At 40.2% G+C, this 23,644-nt stretch overlaps 1 protein-coding gene across 1 annotated transcript; it reads left to right on the plus strand.

Moving 5' to 3' along the window:
- Positions 1-483: 483 nt before the first annotated feature.
- On the plus strand, positions 484-21,851 carry fxr2 (FMR1 autosomal homolog 2). The gene is made up of 17 exons (XM_028474214.1): positions 484-534; positions 6,678-6,730; positions 7,254-7,347; positions 9,089-9,160; positions 11,187-11,335; positions 11,463-11,556; positions 13,227-13,343; positions 13,425-13,595; positions 14,324-14,402; positions 14,494-14,651; positions 15,998-16,084; positions 17,951-18,170; positions 18,299-18,478; positions 19,599-19,793; positions 19,902-20,009; positions 20,099-20,187; positions 20,273-21,851. Exons 1-17 carry the CDS (start codon positions 484-486, stop codon positions 20,378-20,380), a joined length of 2,025 nt encoding a protein of 674 aa, XP_028330015.1. The 3' UTR covers positions 20,381-21,851.
- Positions 21,852-23,644: the final 1,793 nt, after the last annotated feature.

Genomic DNA, 23,644 nt, shown 5'->3' on the forward strand with positions numbered 1-23,644 from the left:
TGACGACTCCCCGAGAAGTTATTCAACGCAACGACTTGTAAAACCAACAAACGCAGGCGGGCTATCAGATGCTAGCCCGCTAGCATCCCTACGAACCGACAGGGACCAATGTGCCAATAGCTAGCCTCCCAGCTAATCATCCGTCGGTTAGCATATACCTGCCCTAGCATCATTAGCTCGCAGCGGACCTCACTTTCGGCTGTTTCGCTCCCAAAAGACTGAACCTTCAGACTAAAAAGAACACACACAAACCGGACGTTGGCTGGTTGTTTGGAGACAACGTTTGCGTTGCGTTAGTTGACACCCTCACACCCATCTCCCCAACCCCTTCACCTCTGCCCCTCTGTGCCACCCGAAACACTGGACATCCCGCAGCGGCCGGACAGCGGCGAAGGGCCGGCGAAGCTGGGGGTGCCAAAGCTGCAGGACCCTCCGGGAGCACCGGCTACGGACGAGCACGGCTGCGGGGATCCTTCGACAAGCATGGACGGACTAGCGGTGGAGGTCCGCGGCTCTAACGGGGCCTTCTACAAGGTAACGGGCGCAGTTTGAAGGTCTATGGAGTTCCATAGTGTTTAATTTTTATCTGTTAATATTTCGTTCTTCTGCGATGTAACGCTTCACCTGGCTAATGTTAGCTTAGACAGTCCTGACGATCAAGAGTGGAACTGAAGTCAGCCTGTAATTCGTAGTTTCCACCTTTTACCACATTCAAATAAACTCAATTAATCTTAAATATGTTAATATAAATCACAATAACTTGCTCAAGCTTTTAAAATTTAGTTATAAACGCTACATTTTTTATTAAACAAACTCACTTTGTTGAGTTTTTAGTTTTGCTCATGGTTTTCCATGTGGATCAGGTACCAAACATAGGGTTTGGGCCAGACATGAACCATCATATGATCAGATTTGGTATGCAAAATACATTACAATGATAACAAATACATAATTGACAGATGTATTATGTTACACATTTAGGTAAACCGTGAAGATCAATTTATTGTAAAAATGAAGGTTTCAAATGCAGTACATCAAACTGAAAAGAAGGGTTTAACTAGCACAAAACACAAGTTAGCTCTTTATTCAATTGATTTCGTTACAACACATCATATGATGGTGTGTGGCCTATTAACAGGTCAAAGATGTGAGCTTCTATTTTAATGTACTCATAGAAATATCACCACGGACTGTAAGTAGAAAAAGATTTACCAATGTGAGCAAAAGTTTATTTATTTATTTTTTTCCAGAAATGGGAGGAAGGTGATTAAATGTTTCTGATACCCCCCCATAAAATAAAATACACATTTATAATATGTTTTTTTAATATGCCAAGAGTAAAATTTCCTGCTTAACTTTAATTTTCTGTTTTGTCATTGGCCTCTTAAAAGGAAATTTTATTGTATCGAAATTCCCAATAAGCGGTATGCGAGCATATCGCAGGTGGTATTTAATGGCATTTATCATTTAGGTATATAGATATAATCTTTCTAGACTTTTTTATTCTGTCAGTTGTAAACAATGTATGTGGACTTGGTAGGTCTGATTCTCCGAATATGCATCAAAAATAGCCAAAAATGTCTGGAACACATAAAAATAAGTTACACTAAAGCCCAGTTACTGTTGCTTTTGACACGAGTACATCCCACTGACATGTAAACATGACGGTGCACTTTGATATAATGATTTGACTAAAATGCTGTAAAGGTTCTCGCAACAGAATCATTTAGGAACCCCTGGATTGACAGATAGTAGGTGTGATTTATTAGTCTGATTTCCTGATTTGATTCTTGACTGTTGAAATCTCGATTTTTGATTACTAAATATGACCAATTTTCGATTATTTCTGAACATTGATTTTGCGTTTAACATTGGTCAACTACTGAAACTTTTGACTTATCATTTGAGTAACACTTGATAGCATTTTTACTATTGTATAGTGTTATTGAAATTAGGAGGACTCGCCTGGTTTGCGGAACAATTTAAAAAATGTAAATAATTGATCTTTGAAAATTAAAGAATTGATTTATAATCGTCAATAATAAAATCACAATTATCAATATTTATATATTTTTTTACCACTCATATGAATTGATAATCTGATTAAGATTAACCAGGTTAAATTAATTACATAATGATGGGTTTAAATGTATTGATTTGTGTAAAAACACTTCCTAGTGTTTGACAAGGAACTTTCTTTGTTGCTATTCTGTTTCCCCCTTAAACAGTCCATATTGAGGCTAACTTCTGTTAGCTTTAGCACGCAGGGGTTTTGCATCAGGGGCTAACCATTGTGAGGTAGGCAGCTATCTGCAGCTAGCACTAAAGCTAAAAAAAAACCTTGTAATCACCATGTATGGCCTGTGTGTGCACATGAAGGAAATCGCCATGGTTACACCCAGCGTCTCTTTTTGTTTTCTTATTAAACGTGTGGTCCTTAGCTAGCTGTCAGGCAGCTCACACTGGATAGAGATGCTTCATCAAAGCTCCCATTGCTGCTGTTCTCTAGTCCAGGCCATGTTTTGGCTTCACCACCAACAACAGACACTTTCTGTTTCATTTCAGTGTGATTCTCACGATAAAGGTTACTTTCGCATCCAGACACATGACCTGATGACTAACTGTCATGTCACTGCTTTTGGCTGTCAGGGTTTTTACAGTTTAACAATATGTATAAGTTAAAGTACTTTAATAAACAGTGGCAAGTTTGGATATGATATGTCAATGTTGAGTGTTTCCTTGATTCTAAGGCAACATTTATTTGCTCCTCGTGTTGCTTATCCCGACTTTTCCTCCAGTCACAGGAGCACATGGTGCTTCAGTGTCAGCCCTATATTTACTCCCTGCATGCTGCTTCACCTGTTGTTCTCTTTTAGTGGCTGACAGTTTGCTGCTGGCATGGATTAACTCCTGCCACTGCACTCATGTTATCAAAGGACACAGATTCTGAGAGATTGTTTGATTTCTGTTTAGTCTAAAATTAAGGTAGAGTGAAAAGATGTTTTTTTTTGTTTTTTACCTTTTAAGTTGTTTAAACATGATTTAGCTATTGGAGCTGATGGTCACTGTGGGTCGAGATCAAGGGTGTCAAACTCATTTTAGTTCAGGGGCCAAATACGGATCATTTTGAACTCAAGTGGGTCACCAATTTTATGCGGGAGAACAATTTCAACATTATTGTGCCCTAGTTTACACTTCTACGTATACATGGAATACAAAATATGTAAGAAACTGACCATATCCAAGCAATAAGTGACAGATATCAGCCCCAACAGGATCTCCACTTTAAATTTTCGAGATTTTGTGACAATTTTTTTTTTTTAATTTGAGGGAAATTTAAGGTTTTGTCAGAATTTTTAGGTTTTTTTTCCCCCAACAGTTTAACTTTAAAATGACAATCATGTGATATAAGCACTGGTAACAGTGTCAGCCCCTGCAAATATTGTTGAGTTGCATTTCCACAATGATTCATGTTCTCTCTCTCATTTTTTACTTTCTCCTGCGGGCCAGATTTGGCCCCCGGATCGTGAGTTTGATATGTGTGGTCTAGATAATCCACGGTTCTGCTTTCGCTCATTAAAGCTGATATCCGGAGTTTATGAGAAATCTATTTTTATTTATCATTCTTTTGAAATGTGAAAAAATACCTAACTAGTCTTTTCCTATGGTCTACTGCCGGTGGCAGAAAAGTAGAGGCGTGGCTTCTGGCAGATTGGCAGAGGCAGTGGGAGGAAGTGGAGCTGTTTAAGGTGGGACATCGAGACGTTTCCCAGAAACTCCGGATAGCAGCTTTAACGAATATGTTGCCACCAAGAAGCAGCCCATGAGCTAGCTCTCCCTCTGTGCCCTTTGACCTGGTTTAGGCAGCAATACTTGAACTACCAACTATGTAAACGATGCCTTCTCCTAATGCTGCCAGTTGGTAACTCAACTTCACCTTTTTGCCTAAGTTTGTCATCACAGACTTTGCTTTAAACAGGGATTCATCTTAAATGTTGGATGATCAGTGATTGGTACCTCTGCCAAGGAGCTCATATATTCACCTGAGTTTATTTTGTTTTTGTTAGCAGGATTACATCAAGTATTTAACAGGGTTTGATGACATTTTAACCAAAGATAAACCTTACATCATGTGTCAAACTCAAGGCCCATGGGCCAAATTTGGCCTGCTCGAGGAAGTAAAAATGATAGAAAAAGACACGAATTATTTTATAAATAACCAACTAATTCAGTTGTAGATATTGCAGTCCCTCTGAATACAAAAAATCAATCAAAATCCACTATATTTGCAGTGCTCAGATTTCCAGTTCTTATATCACATCACAGCGGTAATTTTTGGTCCCAAATTATTAAAAGAAGACAAATTTTCCTCAAACTATTCCACAAAATTTCCCAAAATCGGGGTAATTTAAATGAGCATAGGGCAGGATTTGAGAAAAAATAAACTGTTGTTTAAATTTTTTCTTTTACTGCTGATGGGTGATGAAGTGCTTTAAACCAAAGAGAATGAGCCCACACACACATTTCTACCCATTGCCTTGAAAAGATTGTGTGATACATTTTGTTCTGCTGTTCCGGGCTGAATTTCCCACGCAGATCTGCGGACGTGACGTCAAATGACGCTGGTGCACATTCACGACGGCTTGGAGAGGCGGCCCGATACCGGAAATAAAAAAGAATGAGAAGAAGACGGCTTGGAGACTGAAAGAATATGAGCACGGTGGACTAAACTGCTGTTTGGTTCCACAGATGCATGTGCACAGGTCTTACAGTAAACAGTCACAGTTGGAGTGTGGATCAGGGCGCATTTTCTTGTCCAAGTCTGACCCGACAGTGAAAACCTCATTTTTTTCCTCAAAGAAATGACATTTACGTTGCTTTTAGTGGTAAGCACTGATTTTATGAGCAACTGTTAACGTCAACATCAGATCAGTGCATGGGTAACAAGCGAAAGTGAAACAAACGGGCGCAGTGCACGCAAGAGACTCATCGGATCTATTTACATAATCCATGTATCAAAGATAAGGATAATTCATGTTATTGTGCAGTAAAAGGAATGTTTCAACGGTGTATTCACTTATAATTGTCCTCCTCTGCTCCATTCCCACTGCACCGTGGATCACAGCTTGCACTGTTACAGATAAAGTTGCATTCTTAAGCAGCAGCACAGCAGGAATTAGAAAAACGCTGCGCGGCACGCAAACAACGCTATGTGACCAAAATCGACCACCAGTTCTAAATATCTGTCTTAGCCTAACCCGTCGGGTCCCGTCAGCGTTCGGTCGGGTATCAATCCACAGTATCAGCTGTGCTGTGGTGATAAACAGTTGATGTGCTTCCCTGCGATGGCTTGGCTGATGGCTGCAGTTACACTAACCACCGTGGTGTCGCTATGGAGTCTGATTTATACATCCTGCCCTATGCTCCTTTAAGTGAAGTTCCTGCAGGGTCTAATATACTCACATACTTAATCATTTATCCATTCATCCATTTTCTGACCTGCTGGTGCCCATCTCCAGCTCCCATTGGGCGTTAGGTACACCCTGGACAGGGTGCCAGTCCTTCGCAGACTTTATCATTTATATGTAGAAGTGCAAACTAGGGCACATTAATGTTGAATTTTTCTCCATTTAAAATCTGTGGTCCACTTAAAGGTCAAACTGATCTGTTTTTGGCCCCTGAGCTAAAATGACTTTGACACCCCTACCTTACACAATGGAAGAGTCCATTAAATCCCAATTTTTCACCATTCGCCAAATTTTGAAACCTAAAGTCCTTTCTCGGTTCATAATTGATTTGACTGATCTTTATGAAGTTTGACTCAGTTTTGTTGGACTTGTTCCTCAGCTAACCCACCAAGTTTTATCTGAGCCATATTTGGATTGCTTGGCGGAGGTTTGCTCTCTCTTTTGTTTGGAATGCGAATCTCTTCCTAATCAAACTAAATCACTGTACAAGCAGGTTTTACTTTTGGAGTAATTACTTTATTTTTTTCTAATGTGAGTTGAGACACGTTCATATAGCTAAAAAATGTCACTATTCTATTTATAGTGAAGATTGCTCATGTGAGACTTAAGACATCAGCTGATTTTTGTTTCCTGTTTTATTTTTTTGGCCTTAAAATCCTAAATAATAAGCCTAACCAACTGCTGCTGATCAATTTCTATCATTTATTTTTTAATTTTTATCAGTTTGGGCAGCAGTCCGACGTCTCTGTCCCGTGTATGGTAGTGTTACACTGCTGACATGCCCCACCCACCCTGGTGCTCTGCTCAGCACCAAGGGAGGTGTGGCTTAAAGTTTGTGTGACATGCTCTGACAGATTTGTGGTCTTGCCATGATGGATGTGTAACAAATGATGGAAGTTTTCACAGGCTATCACAGTCTGGGTATATAATATGATAGGCTACGTCTGTGATAGAGAAGAGAGAGAACATCTTCACTTCATTCAGCGCTCCATTCACAGCCAGTAAATGTGACGCTTTGGCTCCCAAAACGCTCCATTTTTCCTCATCCAGCTACAGACATGCTAACTGTCTAGCGCTGCTCACACTGCAGCTGTCTGTGTTGTTTACATGATAAATGAAGCACTCACCACCCCACCCTTCTGTTCTCTACCATTTTACTGTTTACTCAAACGTGTCATTTTTCATGTATTTTATTTTTTTGTCTTGCAGGGTTGTATCAAAGATGTCCACGAAGACTCGCTCACAATTGTCTTTGAAAATAAGTGAGTATACCACATGCCAGTATAAGGCTTGAACGGCACCTGTGCCCAACATGCAGCTGTCTGCACATGTCTCCCACCTCCTACCATCCCACTGGCATGCTGCCCTTTTAGCCCCGCCCACAATCCCATTACCAGCCACCCCCCCTAATGCTCCCTCTTTATCTACGCGGCTCAGATTGTAGATCAGGACTGGCCCTAAAAATAGTGATCAGAGGAATGTAAGGTGGAGTGGGGGGGAATCACTTTTAGTAAGGGCTCCTCCTTTTACTTTCCCTACACTCATAGAGCTGTAGGGAAATAGTGAATGATTAGTTCTATTAGACAAGCTCACAGATTGTTCTTCATTTATCTCTTTTTAATCCTGCAAGTCCTGAACTCACTTGTATTGAATGTATTCACTCGCTCACATGTTTCTTCCTCACTTTAAACAAGGCTTTTTTCAAACATTTCCATATGTAGCCATTGATCTAATACTCATTGTGCTCCTATGATCAATGTATAACATCTGCCCCTCTGTCCACAGCTGGCAGCCAGAAAGACAGCTGCCATTCAGCGACGTACGGTTGCCGCCTCCTGCTGATTTCCACAAGGATATTGGCGAGGGTGAGGAGGTTGAGGTGAGGATTCATCAGTGGAAGCAAAAAAATGAAGGTTTTTCCTGCTGATGTTCAGTTTCAGTTATTCTCATTTACGTGTAGCGTGCCTGTATACGTTTACAGCGACATTGTACCTATTTCACTAAATTCACTAAACAACAAATCCATTTTGCCGATTCGTTTCAAGGATGATTTTTGGTTAATTTAGAACGATTTTAAATGATTCAGTGGCTTTTTAACCAGAGCAATAATTCAACTAGTGGCGGTGACTGAAATAAATACCTGGATACTGGACAGTGCAGGTGAGATTTCCCAGATTCCTGATGTTTCTTGTAAGGGAATCGTCTATGAATTAATTATGGTCATAAAAAAAAACAAGTTAACAAGATTTAATGACAATTGTATTCACATTTTATTTGAATAAAGCCCAAACAACACTTAAGTTAAGAGGATGTTAGGATTAGATTTACCTCACTCTTTTGCTTGGTTTTTCAAAATAAATGTCATACAATATTGATATTAAGTGAAGTGTAACCAAGATCTGTTCAGGTTAAATGAGGAGTGATTAAACCTGATACTTTCATTTTAACTTGATAATGAGCCTCAGAGTTCTACAGCGCTAATGCTAACAAGCTAATGCTGTAATAAATGCTGTAAGGGCCTGGTGGTCGATGGTCAACACAGCCAGTGACTCCTTTAGAATATTTCCGTCTGTACTAAAGCCCAAGTCTTTCCACACACTGAACCCCAAAGGTAGATTGATCTTTTCCCCCTCACCGGCTTCACTGTTTTTTGTTTACTGCTGGCAGTGACCTCACAGAGTGACAATCAGCTGTAACATCTTTATTAAAAGCTGCAATTTGGGCGCAGGAGAAAGTTTAAAAATTAGAGAGAAAACATGAATCATTGTGTAAATAAAACTCAACAGTATTGGCAGGGGTTCACAATTTTCCTGGTGCTTATATCACACGATTGCAGTCATTTTTAATGTTAAATGGTTGAAAAACCTGTTAATTCCTTCAAAATTCTTGAATTTTTCTCAAATCTTGACATTATTTTTCCCTTAATTAAATAGAAATTGGTCCCAAAATCTAGGACATTTAAAGTGAAGACCCTGTTGGGACTGATATCTGTCACTTATTGCTTAGATATTGTCAGTTTCTGACATAGTTTGTGTTTTATGTATACGTAGAAGTGCAAACTAAGGCACAATAAGGTTGAAATTTCTAATTTTCCCGCATAAAATCTGTGGCCCACTTGAGATCAAACTGCTCCTGATCTAATGGATGGACCGTTCCACCCTTCTTGCTACAAATGAACATAAATGATAAAAAAAACAATATATTCTGGTTTATTTTTTCCAATTAATTTTGTTACAAACATAAACTATAAAAAAGTAAATATTCTGGTTTATTTTTGTTTATTTTTTTCCACCACTTTTGTTACAAACATAAATGATTAAAAAAAAAAAGTAAATATTTTGATTTATTTTTCCATTACTTTTTGTTTCGAATAAACATAAATGATGAAATGAAAATAAAATATTGTGGTTTATCTTTTTTCATTACTTTTGGTTTCGAACAACCATGAGCGATAAAAAAGAAAATATTCTGGGTTTTTTTCCCCATTACTTTTGTTAAAAATGATTGTGTATTGCACATAAAATGTGTTTTTTTTTTTTTTATGTTGCTCAAACAAATGGATAAAACAAACCCTCAGTAAGAAGTAAAGATTGTTTAGTAACTGTCTGTCTTCCTCTCAGGTGTACTCCAGGGCCAATGAACAGGAGCCGTGTGGCTGGTGGCTGGCACGGGTTCGAATGATGAAGGGAGAGGTGAGTGACTAATGAACTTTCTTTACTTTGTTGTTGATTGACAAGTGAGAAGAGTGTTTTAATGATTGGTTTTTGAAGCACTGTTTTCATTGAGTTTACATCAAACTCAGACTACCTGCAGTAACATAATTCCATACTGCTCTTTGCTTGTAAAACTCAAAGTATAAAGAAGTTTACCTATAGTGGATGATGTAATATGGCTCGTCGAGCTTCCTCTGAGTTGAAAAGTTCACTAATTCGTTGCAGAGGCGTATCATTGATTCCATCCTTGTTTGGAGTTAGTTAGCAGTCTACGTTCGGATCAAACTCATCAGAACCTTACGTTCCACTTGTGCACCTGACTCAGTGTGCTGTTATAGATCAACACCTGAAACAGAATCAGGTGCAGTGTGATGTTGGTTCAGTGGAGATTTTTTTTGAGCTGTGGGTTTATTAGTGGGTCAGAGCGATGTAGGAGGGAAAGTGTTGCTGTGCTGCAGTTCCAGAGGCCTCGCTGCTGGTGTGATGCTGTTATTTGCAGCCGTCTGATAAGAGCCTGCAGGAATGTCAAGCACTGACGGATGGCTTTAATTCACTCTGGTGATTCTTTTGCCAGTATTTGTTTGTTTCCCACACTGTTAAACCCAGGGTTGGAGGGTTTAATTATAATATGTGGTTTCCCTGGCAGATTTTTGTGATTTGACCAGTAGTGGCCTCATTGTTAGGCCACTGGTGTTCCTCTCTATAAGCTGGTAGATTAATTTTTTTTTTACAACGGATCAGCAACTGTACGATCTACATTTTTTGGGTTGAATTCTGTCAACTTGAATTCAAATGTATCTAAAAGTTTATGTAGCATCTCACATTTTGCCTCGTATCTAGGGATGCACTGAAAATTCTTGGCCAAAAATAAGAAAACCAAGGCCGAAAACCAAAAATGATTTTGCCAATTATTAGTACCGTTGCATTTCTGACTATGAATGTGTACCAAACTCACTAAAATGAAAACATTGCAGTTGTCTGCTTCAAGGGATAAATCATTTAAAGCTATATGAAAATATTATTTAACACTGACATTCCAACAATGCACAATATAAAAAAAAAAACATTTTTTAACTTGACCCCACTTATGTATACATTAAATATTAATGTAGGCAGTGGCTATCCGCATGGTTGCCTTATCAATATATCAACATTCTATCCATATGCAGTGCCCCTCATTGGCCAGTTTAGGTCACATGACTAAAACTAAACCTAACCGTGAAACCTAATCCTAAAAATTGTTGTGATACAGGTTTTTGACCTAACCCTAAGATGCTACGTAAGTGTACTTCGATAAACGTACCAATAGCACCTTGGGTTGTCCGTACGGCAACCGTACAAATACTTTTTCATTAATGTACAGGCCTATAACTGATTGGGCTGCTGAAAGAGGGTCACATTAAATATGTTCTCTCATAGAAACACAAAGTGCATTTAAATTCTTGATAAAGAGCCACTTCTCTGCTTTATTACAGTGAAATCTGTTCCTGACAGTTACTCACACTCAGCTCTGCGCGCTCCTTCTCAACCTCTGCTTAGAAGAGGCTTTAGTGCTTAGATGTACTGAAATACGTGCACACTAACACCTTGGCCCGCATACAGAAAAGTGTGCGCTTTCGTCACAATATCCTGTTTCGACTGGGTTGTTTCAGTGATAAAACCAAAATTGAAAATGCCCTTTTAAGCAATTTTTGGTGGCCGTATTCTCAAAGCGACTACTCGTATCACTATCCATTTTGTATTTTTGTAAACTGCTTGTTTTAGGATAACACAAGCATGATGGACCAATTCACCCTCAACACACCCTCCTATTTATTTTGTCAAATAAAGGATTTGGGTGATGTGTTGAAAACTTTACGATAAAACATGGAAGTTTAATTTGATGAGACGTGTAAACACGTATTTTAACATCAACAGCATATTAGGATGTTTTGTGTAGTTTCAGCCAAGCGGTGTGTAACTTTCCAACTGAACCAATAATGATTGTTGTCCCTCCCACCGTTAGTTCTACGTGATTGAATATGCAGCATGCGACGCCACGTACAACGAGATCGTCACAGCAGAGCGCATCAGGCCCCTCAACCCCAACACTCCATCTTCTCGAAACTCTTTCCACAAGGTTCCCATCCCCGTCCCAGAAGATCTGAGGGACATGTGAGTTGAATTCATCCTTATTAATGCTTTAAATGTTGGAGCTGCCTTATCACCACAGCATGATCTATCGCTGCCAGATAAGGGTTTGGTTTTCACATGTTTTCTTTTTGTTTTTTATTCCCTCCAGCTGTACAAACGACAGTGTTCACAAAGACTTTAGGAAAGCGATCGGAGCCAACTGCATCTTCTACAGCGCCCAAACACACGAACTCATCATCCTGGTTGGTACAATGAGCACACTTTCAACTCATTTTAATAATTGGATCACTTGCATGTGTCACAGTTGATTGAAATTTCATTTCCAAAATGGCAATTTGCTTGATTTTAGGTTAATTTAAAATTATTTTAAAGTACAATGCAAACTCTACATATTCATGTTTACTTTAAATAAGCCGTTGACCAGTTTCAGGTGTGGTGTTAGCTATAATTTCATTCTGTAATGTAGCTTCTCTCTAAAACAGATAAAACCTAAAACACTTCTACAGTCAGACGTCCTGAAAAGTGGATGTGAACATACTGAAAACATAAAAGTTGGCGTTTGTTATTTAATTGAAAAAGTGTTTTTTTTTAATTTGACACTTGATGATTTTAAAGAACTGCAGAGATGACTCTTATAAAGCAATGAATGTTAGACTTGATGGCTCATGGTCGTGTCAATAAAAGATATTCAAAAGGAACCTTTAAGTACTTCAGAAAAATGCTTTGAAAGTGTCGGATAGCTGTCATTGTGAGGTAAATCATTCTAAAAGCAGATTATTGAATAAAGATGAGTCTCTAAGAGAGAATGTTGTTATGATTACATGCAGGAAAGAGATTGAGTTTGAGCTCCATGAAAAAACAGTTCATTAAAGGTCATTATACAATTTGAAAATTACAAAGCAGACTATTGACCAGGGGCCAAATCCAGTTCGGCCCCCAAGAAAAAGTAAAAATGACTGATAAAACATGAATCATTGTTTAAATTACCAACTAAATCAGTTATAGATATCTCATCCTCCCCAAATACTCAAATTCATTGAAACTCCACAACATTTGTAGGGTTCACTGGACACAAATCCTGCAATACAATACAAATTAAATAAAAATTGGTCACAAAATCAAAGGAATGTAAGTGAAGATCCTGGATCCTTTACGTATCATTTATACATGGAACTGCAAACTGGGAGCACATTAATGTAGAAATTGCTCGTTTTTCTGCGTAAAATCTGCGGACCACTTGGGATCAAACTGGTCCGTATTTGGCCCCAAACCTAAAAGGAGTTTGACACCCCTGCTCGAGATTAAGGTCACTTCATTCCCACAGGGATCAAGAAGCTTTTGGTTTCATCACATCAAATAAACCTCCAACATCAGCCAAATGATGAATGTCTTTATCTTTAATCTGTCTTTAAGATTATGAGGTAACTCTATATGTATCTTTCACAGTTTTTCTAAATGTTTAATACATTTATAGAAACATATTGTTTTCTTTAACCCTCCTATTATCCTTGGGGTCAATTTGACCCCATTCAGTGTTTATCAACCAGACAATTATACTTGACTTAATTTTATATTTCATGACTTTTCCTAATTTAATTGGTACAATTAAGCATAAAATTATAATGATGATTTTTTTCAATGTGCTGAACACATATTGCACACATTGGTGTTCCTTTAGGGTCAATTTGACCCCAAGCTGTTTTGCCTGAGGGTGGTTTATCATGGGTTTATTTATGAATTCAACAAATAAACAAAGTGCCCAACACAAAAAGTTGATCAACAATTTTCTGATAATAAGATTGACCCCAAGGGTAAATGTTAGTAATGTTTGAGGATAATAGGAAGGTAAAGGAAAAACGTATTTGTTTAATGCAGTTCTTAATGCTTTTTTTTTTTGTTCTTTTCCCCTCAGTCTACAAATGAAACCACAGCAAAGCGTGCAACCCTTCTGAGTGACATGCATTTTCGCAGCATCCGTACCAAGCTCATGCTCATGTCCCGCAATGAGGAAGCCACCAAACATCTGGAGGTAACCTCCCGTTCACGCGAACGTGCAACCACAAACCAAACGCTTCCTTTTAAAACTCACACTCGGTTCGTTGTGCTCCAGACGAGTAAGCAGCTAGCATCGGCGTACCAGGAAGAGGTCCGGGTCAGGGAGGACTTGATGGGGCTCGCCATCGGCTCTCACGGCGCAAACATCCAGCAGGCGAGGAAGGTGCCTGGTGTGACGGCCATCGAGCTGGAGGAAGAGAGCTGCACTTTCAGGATCTATGGAGAGGTGCACTACTGATAATAGCCCACAGCCGATATGTAGCAATTTGGCTAATATGTTCACTTTTGGAAGAAAGCAAGAACAATTGTACATGGGGGGGGTTTGAATATGCTGAATCCATTTCTAATGGGATCCACGCTGGTAAACCAATGGTTCCCACTCAAAATCAAAGAATCCAAGATGGCCCCCATCCATACTGCCAATTTGGATATTTTGTCATAACTTTGGTTCTATTTGACATAGAAGCATGATCTCAGTGGCAAATTATAGGTATTGGTTTTCACGGTCAATGAATCTAATAATACATCTTAAAATACTGTAAATTAGGCTCAGAGCAAGATCTATCTTACCATAACTTTGGTCCCATTAGATGTAAAAACATGATTTTTGTGGCAAAATGTAGGTTTTTGAGGGACAGGGATTGTCATGAAGTAGCTTAAAATGCTGTAAATTTCATCCAGGGCAAGATATAAGATAGCTACCACAACGCTTTACACATGGAAAGGGTGAAATTCAAAGCCACAACTATGTATGACAGAGATTCCCTGTCATAAGGTGAACGATTTAAATCCCCATCAAAACATTAATTATATCTATTTTCATTTCTCAGGAAGATTATAACCATTGTGATCCTGGTGTATGCATGCATAAGCATTCATCTGATGATTTTCCAACATGTACAATGAATCATGAAGGAGTGGGTTTGGACTTTTACTCATTGTGTTGTTTTACAGACCCCCGAAGCAGTAAAGCAGGCTAGGGAGTATCTGGAATTCAAAGAAGACTACTTTCAGGTACCCAGGAACCTTGTAGGTGAGTGCAATGTAGCATTATCGTTCACCTACCTCACACTGTCATTGTAGACTGTTTGTCACTCATTGGTTTCTAATGCACTCCTGTGCAGGCAAAGTCATCGGCAAGAGCGGCAAAGTCATCCAGGAGATTGTGGACAAGTCTGGCGTGGTCCGTGTCCGCATCGAAGGAGACAACGACAAAAAGCTTCCCCGGGAGGAGGTAGGCAGGCAGGGGGCTGTCAGGGACGACACTGCTGGCGGCAAAGAGGTGAATGGACCGCACAGCTGGTTCTCCAGTCGCCTTCCACTTCTGCACACGCACACACGCATGCCATGAACAGCTACCATAGTACAGTGTAAACGTGTGTGTGTGCGTGCTTCCACTCTGCCTCATTCTGCTATTTCCTGTCTCTCAGTGGCAATGAAGCTTCCATTACTCAGCATGTGTTAGTCACACAGGGTGTGTTGGCACTAAACAAGAGGTTCCCAACCATTTTCGGGTCGTGACCCCATTTTGATATCACAAATGTCCGGCGACCCCAGATACTTCTTTTTTTTTTTTTTTTTTTTTTTAAATATACAGTTAGTTTTTGACCATGTTTGTCAGTGTGTTACAAATAGGGAGTAGCCAAGATATTTTTATATTGCATTTTATTTCAACTAGATTCATATTTCAGAAAGTTTAAGTATAGAATACAGTTATTTGATATTTATTGTGTGACGTGTATTTAAAAAATATTAGTAATTAAAATAAAAAAATAAAAAATAATAATTTTAATTAGTTTTTACCTAAGTTTTAAAGGAGCATAGGGCAGGATTTGAGAAAAAATAAAGGTACATTTTAAGTTTCCGCACAGTTCTGTGGACGTGAAGTCAAATGACGCTGATGGTGACTGGAAATAAAGAATGACAAGACGACAGCTGGTAGACTGAAAGAAGACAAGCACAGTGGACTAAACTATTGTTTGGTTCCACAGATGCATGCAGAGGCATGTGCACAGGTCTTACAGTAAACAGTCACATGAACGGTAAGTAAATAAATAATCGTGTCACAGTTGGAGTGCGGATCAGGCCTCATCTTCTCGTCCGAGTCTGACCCGACAGTCAAAACCTAATTTTTTTTCTCAAAGAAATGACGTTTACATTTGTTTTAGTGGTAAGCACTTGGGGTTTGCCAAAAATATCGGAACGACGATACGTTGGGTCCCATCAGGGTTCGGTCAGGTATCCATCCTCTATCCACAGTATCAGCTGTGCTCCGGTAATAAACAGTCGCGGTGGCTTGGCTGATGGCTGCAGTTACACTAACCACCGTGGTGTCACTATGGAGTCTGATTTGTAAATTCTGCCCTATGCTCCTTTAATTTATTTATTTTTTACTAATTACAAGACATTTCAAGCGACCTCGAGTTTGAAAAATCCTGCACTAAACTGTCTAATATCACTATTAAACCGCTATGTGTGCGTTTTTGTCAAATTTTTTGTCAATCATTCTTCTGCATTTTCAAATGCACTGAAACTATTCCTGTTTTCTGACTAACACTACCGTGGCGATGTCGCCCTGACAACGACTTGCTCTGTTTGTCCTGAGTTTTCTCTCTCGCGTCTCATCAGGGCATGGTTCCTTTTGTCTTCGTGGGAACAAAGGAGAACATCAGCAACGCTCAGGCTCTGCTGGAGTACCACGTGTCCTACCTGCAGGTTAGTGATTGCCTCATTCTGTCTGACCTGTAGGTGGCAGTATCCGCCTCCTCTTTCCGTTAGTCAAAACATCTGTGTTCCCCCCCAACATGTCACTGCTTTAGAGTGGAAGAAATGTGTTTCTAAGAAGATTCTGTAGGGGAAGTTCCTGAGGGCCGTTCACCTGTCGCCTGCTTCTGCTGAGAGCGCCTGATTTTGTCCTTACCTCATGTGCTTTCAGAAATAGCCTCTTCCTCTGGGATGGGCTAAAGGGTACGACAAAGTATAGATTACAAACTATCTGGACCCCTCGGCCAAAAATACCCTCAGCCCCTAGACCTCCCCCCCCCACTGTGCCTCACTTCCTCCACACCTACCCTTGGAGCTCAGCTGTCATTGGTGGGGACAGCTGTCACACTGCAAAATGAGAGCCCCACTCTAATGACTCACTACAGAAATGCTGTCTGTGCAATGCTGCTTCAAACACTGTTGCTCAGTCCATTCACCTTAGAAGGCGGCTACACGTGCACGACATGGGATGAAGAACTAAACTGCTATTTGAACTGTATTTGTGCTCTTTAAAAAAAAAAAAAAAAAAAAAGAACAGCACTGACAGAAGTGATTCAGTGATATAATCATTTGTATATTTGTCACATTTAGTATACTAAACCCAAATGTGCTCTCAACATTGAGTCAGGGGTGATGCGGTAAGGTGGAAACTAGTGGGGTCTAATTTTGTGCATCCCCCAAAAGTAAAGGACAAAATGACTAAACCATAAACAATACACTAAATGTAGAGGTTTAAGTAGAAGTAAAAAGTATCTCAGTTAAATAGTACTCAGAGTAAAAGTTACCAGTTACTTTCACCCCCTATGATTATTTTTGGTAATAAATTTTGCCACGGTTCCCTTGCATACAGTAAACATCTCATGTATAAACTTAAAAAGGAAGAAACCAAATGTTGCACAATTGGAACTTTAAAAGGCATCTGTATAAAATTTTACAATAATTTATGAAATAAAATGACACCAATTAATTAAATTCAAAACGGAAAAAATTGTCGGGCGCGAAGTATAGCTACTTTTATGAACTCTAAAACTGAAAAAATAACCAAGATTCAATGCGTTACATTGAATCTGGTTGGTTGGATATGATGTGATGCATTTGATGTTGTCTGGTCATTTAATTTTATATTTTATAATGTACGTCAATCATTTTAAAACAAAATAACTTAGTAACAGTAGGGTGTAAAAATGTAACAAATGACTTCACTGCTCTTAAAACTTACTTATGTACAGGGAAAATTACTGATTTAGAAATATCCCCAAGAAAGTGCAAGTACTCATAAAAGCAACTGAATTACAGTAAAAATGGCAATAACGTCCAGAAAAATATACAAAATGACATTAAAATATAAAACAATTTGTCTGCAAAAGCACAAAATGACAGAAAAACACACAAACGCAGCAAAATTGCACAACTGTAAAAAAAGAAATAAATAAAAACTAAATGGCATCAAGTGGCGTAGGGGCTAAGGAAGCAGGCTTGTAATTGAATGGTCACCGGTTTGAATCCAACCTCGGCCGTCACTGTGGGATGTTGAGCTCGTGTGTCGCTTTGGATTAAAGTGTCTGCTAAACAAAAGTGAAATATGTTTTGTCAAACAATAATAATACAAAATATAAAAATGACTCCAAATGCACAAAATGACATAAAAGTACATAAAAAAACAAAAATTACACACAGAGAAAATTACGTATGACAACAAACGCACAGACACCCTTTATTGTTTCCTGTATTAATGCTAAGATTGGTCATTCTTCTAAATGCTAACATCAATGTTAATAATGTAGGCCTCAGTTCACCGCTGTGTTCTGCCTCCTGCAGGAAGTTGAACAGCTGCGCCTGGAGCGTCTCCAGATCGACGAGCAGCTTCGTCAGATTGGAGTCGGATACCGCACGGCCCCGAACCGAACCGCTGGCCCTGGAGGCGAACGAGAGAAAGGCTACCTGACGGACGAGAGCAGCAACTCACTCCACAACTCCCGCACCTACGGCGGCCGTGGTAGAGGCCGTCGGGCCTCTAACAGCCAATACTCTGGATACGGTGAGAGTACACACACACACACACACACACACACACACACACACACACACACACACACACACACACACACACAGCAGTGCTATTGTTGATTTCTATGGGTTCCTACGCTGACCGTTTCCGACTCACAGGCACAAACTCAGAACAGTCCAATGCCTCCGAGTCGGAGGACGTCCTCGAGCGAGATCAGAGGCCCCGGGGGGTCGGCGCAGACGAGAGAGGCTCCAGGCGAGGCGGGCGGGGCAGAGGCACCACCTCAGGTCGAGGCCGCGGTGGGCCGGGATCCAAACCCTCCAACTCTATCAGCTCAGGTAGCCCATGTGGTAGTGCTCTTAGTCCATTTGCTTTGAGTGCAGATGTGTTCCAGTGTTCAGGGAGCATGTAAGCAGTAGGGTTGCTCGGCGACGGAAGATTTCCACGAGAATTTCCGCAATGTTCCGAAATGTCAATTTTGAAAGGGAAATATTTATTTGAATTAACCGGAAATTGGGAGTAACTTTTCAATAACCGATGCTGATATTTTAGAAGATGCTGTTATGGCAGTGGTTCCCCACCTTTTCCATGTCAGGACCCCATTTTTATATCACAGATTTCTGCCGACCCCCGGAGACTTCATTTCTCTAAAATCAATCTTTTTAATACGTTTGTTATAATTGTTACAAATACAGAGTAGACAGTATTGTGTACCAGCTCAAACATTTTATTTTAATTCGATTTATGTTTGAAAAAGTGAAATTAGAGAAATATAATAGTGTTAGATTGCGTATTTAAACTCTTTGAGCTTTCTTCCTTGTCCTGTACTATATATTTATTTCTGTAATATGTATTTTTTTTAATCGTGCAAAAATATAGAAGGAATCAAAAAAAATTTTTTTTTATTGAAAAATAGAATTTAAATGACATTTTTATTTTATTACTTTATTAGGTATCAACATATCGGGTTAATTCCATTAAATAATTCCCATGAAAAGTTAATATTTTTGAATCTTCCCAAAATTCCTGAGCTCAACTTCCTGTGAAAATTCACCGTTAAAAATTTTGTTTTGCAACCCTAGTGAGCAGTGAAAGTTGTCCTTCCAAAAGGAGCCAATGGCATTACTGGATAAAAAACATGAAGCTTTTTGGCTCCAAAAATACCAAAAAACAGGTGCTACTTATCTGAGCATCTGTTTTCAGTAAAGCTGAGCAGCTGTTTATTCATTTATTTCAAATTAAAGAATAAAAAAATAGATGAAAATGAACAAACAAATCTCAACCGAAATCTCTATAAAATAAAAAGTCAATTTGAATATAATACACATTTGATTCTTTCGACGAGGGATAGGAAAAAGCCTAGCGCCATTTTTCACCATTGACAAATGCAGAACCCAATAGGATAAAGTGTAATGGCTGCTGTGAACAGTGTTTATTGGGGTGTCACTGTGTGTGCAGTGCTGAGGGACCCAGACAGTAACCCGTACTCGCTGCTGGAGGGAGAGGGTGAGTTAGCGGATGCTGATATGAGCGAAGGCATGGGAGGAGACCGTCGCCGTCGATCCCGTCGTCGGCGTAACGACCAGGAGCCCAGCGTCATGGACGCGGCCGTAGAGTCTGACGGGCAGGCTGGTCCCAGTGAGAACGGACTGGGTGAGAGAGCGTCACTTCCTTTGTTCAGAGAGCGGAGATGAGATCAGACGCAGCCAGATGGAAATGTGACGTTATCAAAAACTCATCTGTTTCATATCGCGCCGCTAGAGGAAGAAGCCCGACCCCAGCGACGCAACAGAAGCCGCCGTCGGCGTATTCGTGGCAACCGCCCAGAGGGAGGTTCAGCCAGCCGTGAAAGAGCACCAGCTGAAAGTGGTGAGTGACTGTGTGTGTGTGCTGGGAACCATTTCTCACCCTTTCCGCGAGAGAGTGGATCTTCAACTGTGCATTCCCAATGTTCCCAGTGACCGTCGCTGACTACATATCTCGTGCCGAGTCCCAGAGCAGACAGAATCTTCCTCAGAAGGAGAACCACGCTGGCCTGGAGCCCAAGGTACAGCCGGTGACTCAGGCTTTGATGTGAATGCCATGAATCCCAATATTTAAAGATGATCCAACTCTTTCTTCCTGTCCCTCAGGAGAACGGCACCAGTGCCAAGGATGAGGGCGCCCCCTCCAAGCGCTCCCCCAGCAAAGGCGTGACCTCGGCCAGCGAGAGCCTGACGCTGGTCAACGGAGTGTCGTAGAGAGACGACCCACCCACGACACACACAGCTTCTCGCAAAACCCAAGTCTAGAGCAAGACTCCATGGCAAACTTTGTCCCTGCTTGCATTAACTTCAACCTTAAAACAGATGAGTGAAAAGTACCCGACAAAATCCCTGAATTCATATTACGAGAGTGAAAAAGTACAAAAAAATGACAAAAACGCATCAACTTCAAACACGTTACCGGTGTATGCTAGCCTATCTATCAGTATACCTAATGCTTATTTAAAAAAAGACAACTAGCTTGCCAAAAAAGAGCTGTTGGATATGACTTGATACTTTAAAAATACTGAATCACAAGAAAACAGGACGAGACTCAATGTTTTTGAAACTGTCGTCTTTGTCTTTTTTTTTTTTAGTTTTTTTTTTGTCTATCCTCTTAGTGTTTTTGTTCATTGTTTATCACTGGTTTAGACTCGGCAGTAGCTCTGGCAACCGAAACGGACGCGTCTCTTAACAGTGTTACAAGTAGAGATGGGAGAGGTGTGAGCTGTAGGGAGCGGCGGAGACGGTCCAATAGAGCCACTCCACGTTCACACGCTGAACCCAGAGACAGACGGACAGACAGGGGTGGGTGGGGGGGGATTGGATTATTATTGACAGACATTGTGCCTTGAATTTGAAAAATAATAATAATAAAGAAAAATAAAAGAAAAAGTTAAGTTCTTATTTCAATATTTTGGATTTTTGTTTTTTTTGTTTGTGTTTCCTGAGGAAAAAAGAAGAAATAAAGATGTTCTTCCAAAGCCTGTGCGTGAGGAATAGCGTCAGTGGGGAGTGGCTGGCCAATGAGAATTGTGGTGCCAAACACCAGATTCAAGGCGCTCGTCCTCGTTCCGTGTAGACTGGGCGGCGCGTGTGTGTTTGTGACAGAGATATTTGGCAACCAGTAAACCAAACCTGGAGTGGGAGTAATTAACCGAATATGTAGCCCTATTTTACCAACGAGGGCGCCCCCTCTTCCTCCTTCTCGGCCCATGGGGGTGACCCCCCCCCCCCCCCAATCGTGAGCCGGACAGGCAGCGACCAGATGGGCGATAATAACGGGACTTTAGCAAAGAGAACTATTGCCGTGCCTCCTCTTTTGTGTCAAAGGGCGACGGCGTTTTGGCAAAAAAAAAAAACCACTGCAGCGCCTTTTTTTAGCTCTGGACACGTGACGAAGGGATGAAGGGAAGAGAAGCTGAGAGCCAGGTGACATACAGGTGCATACAGCGAGGTGGGGGGGGCGTGTCGGGTCACCACGGGGGAAGCAAAACGGGCCAAAAACTAGACTAGGTGTCGGTTGGCGTATAGATGGACAAACGGATGAGAAAAGGAAAACCTCAGCGGCTCTCTGCTCATGTTGTCACTGTCGTCATGGTTACTTGCTCTCCAGTTCTTCTTGTTGCTCTTTCCACACCTTTAGAAAAAGAATGAAATAATAAAAAAAAAGTGAAGTGAACCCAAACTGTTCTGTGGAGACGAACTTTGATTTCCTCTTGTCTTGTGAGTTTGCGGTGGATCTTTTTTCTAACCTGCATGGCCTTTAGTTCTCGTAGGTCGGTGCCTGTCCCCCATGCATGCATGTGGAGAATTATTATTTTTATTTTTTAAAAAGGGTGTTCATTGAATAATAATCGGACTTACAAAGCCATTGCTTCATTCACTAGAACTGCTGCTAATGTACACACTGAATGTGCGACTAACATGAACGCTCCACGGTGCATTGTTTGTGACTGAGACAGCATCTCCACCCCTTACCCTGCTCATGGAGCCCAAGACAGGGAGTCCCACTTAGTTTTCTACGGGTGCATTTTTTTTTTTTTTTTTTTTTTTTTGCCTCACGAAAGTATTATAATAGAAAACTGTGCATGACAAAACAAGCATCCACATGACCAAAGGTTTTAGAGAAAGGTGGCTGGAGAGAGCTGGGGGAAACCAGATGACCACATGCTGCTGTTAGACGTTTCTGCTCACCTGTGGCTCGTGTTTCTAATGAAGAATGAGCGAGAACTTTGAGTGTTTGTATCTTTTAGTTTGACGTGTGTGTGTGGAGGACAAGGGCCTGTGTGTGTGTGTGTGAGTACTGTACTTTCTCTTGTGTATCAGTTTCCCCTGTGTTCTGTTGTGAGTCTTTTGAATGCTTGGTGTGTTTTCTGTGTGTGTGGAGGTTTGGATGTTAGGTCGCCTTTCACTCTGTCAGAATTTGTCTCTGGATTTCTCACTCATGTTCTGATGGCAATAAAGGACTTTTCATTGTTTGGTAAATGTTTTTGTCATGCAGAAGTTTGTTCTTGTGTGTGTGCATGTGAAAGTCTGTTTGACTTATCAAAAATCATGTTCTAAAGCATGGTTACACTTATGACAATTCCACATATGTTTAATTCAATATATTAATATCAATACTAAAACCGGGTTGCCTGGTTGTACATAGCATGATTTAACGTGTGAATTTTTAACCCTGTGTAGTAAATTCATTTTTCTCAGAAAAAACTAAAAGCATTAAGATTTAAACAGTTCCATGTTAGTTTATGATAAAATGTTGACATAATCTACCCGTACACCCTATTGCCTTCAATCAGCCAGGGCAATAACAATTGGGATCTTTTCTATATTTGGTCAGTTATTGGTGGGATCCAGTATAGCAAACGTACGCATCTGGTGGCCTTTGGTTTAATTTTGTGAAGTAAATGTGCAAAATGACAGAAAAATAAAACTAAAAACAATATAAACGCTGAAGAAAATCTTAAAGCACTCCAGAAACATACAAAATTACAGAAAGGGCAACAAAATGTGGCCAAAAAAACACAAAATGACTCAAAGACTAAACAATGAAAATATAAAGGACGGAAAAATACGCTTAATGACTCACACGGAGCAACACACAACTTTGAAAACAAAACCGCACAAAAACGGATAAAACGCTTTGTTCTTTTCTGAATTAATGCTCATGTTCATTCTAAATTAGGGATGCACGATATTATCAGCGTGTTATCGCTATCAACTGATTTTTGGCTTTAAAATTAGGTAGGCTATCTGACATTGGTCATTCCATCAATATTATTGACCGATAAAATAACAGACCCTGATAAACTAATAGATCGATAGACACCTCGTCGCCTGTGGAGAGGCGTGGCTAAGTGGCGCCATCTGCAGACCGCAGGAGTGCTGGGAAATCAATGAAGGTAAGCTTTAATGTAGAAATATTTACTGATGTGATTTCCAAACGGTTTCACTTTTGTATTCTTTTGGATCTATTTT

The sequence above is a fragment of the Gouania willdenowi genome, chromosome 18 (genome assembly GCF_900634775.1).
Source record: "Gouania willdenowi chromosome 18, fGouWil2.1, whole genome shotgun sequence".
NCBI classification, from domain to species: domain Eukaryota; kingdom Metazoa; phylum Chordata; class Actinopteri; order Blenniiformes; family Gobiesocidae; genus Gouania; species Gouania willdenowi.

Excerpts from the sequence above, each read along its gene's own strand:
- fxr2 (XM_028474214.1), top strand. The coding sequence starts at position 484 with ATGGACGGACTAGCGGTGGAGGTCCGCGGCTCTAACGGGGCCTTCTAC. Across the intron at positions 7,348-9,088 it reads GCGAGGGTGAGGAGGTTGAG|GTGTACTCCAGGGCCAATGA; the intron begins GTGAGGATTCAT and ends TCTTCCTCTCAG. Across the intron at positions 19,794-19,901 it reads TCCCAGTGAGAACGGACTGG|AGGAAGAAGCCCGACCCCAG; the intron begins GTGAGAGAGCGT and ends TCGCGCCGCTAG.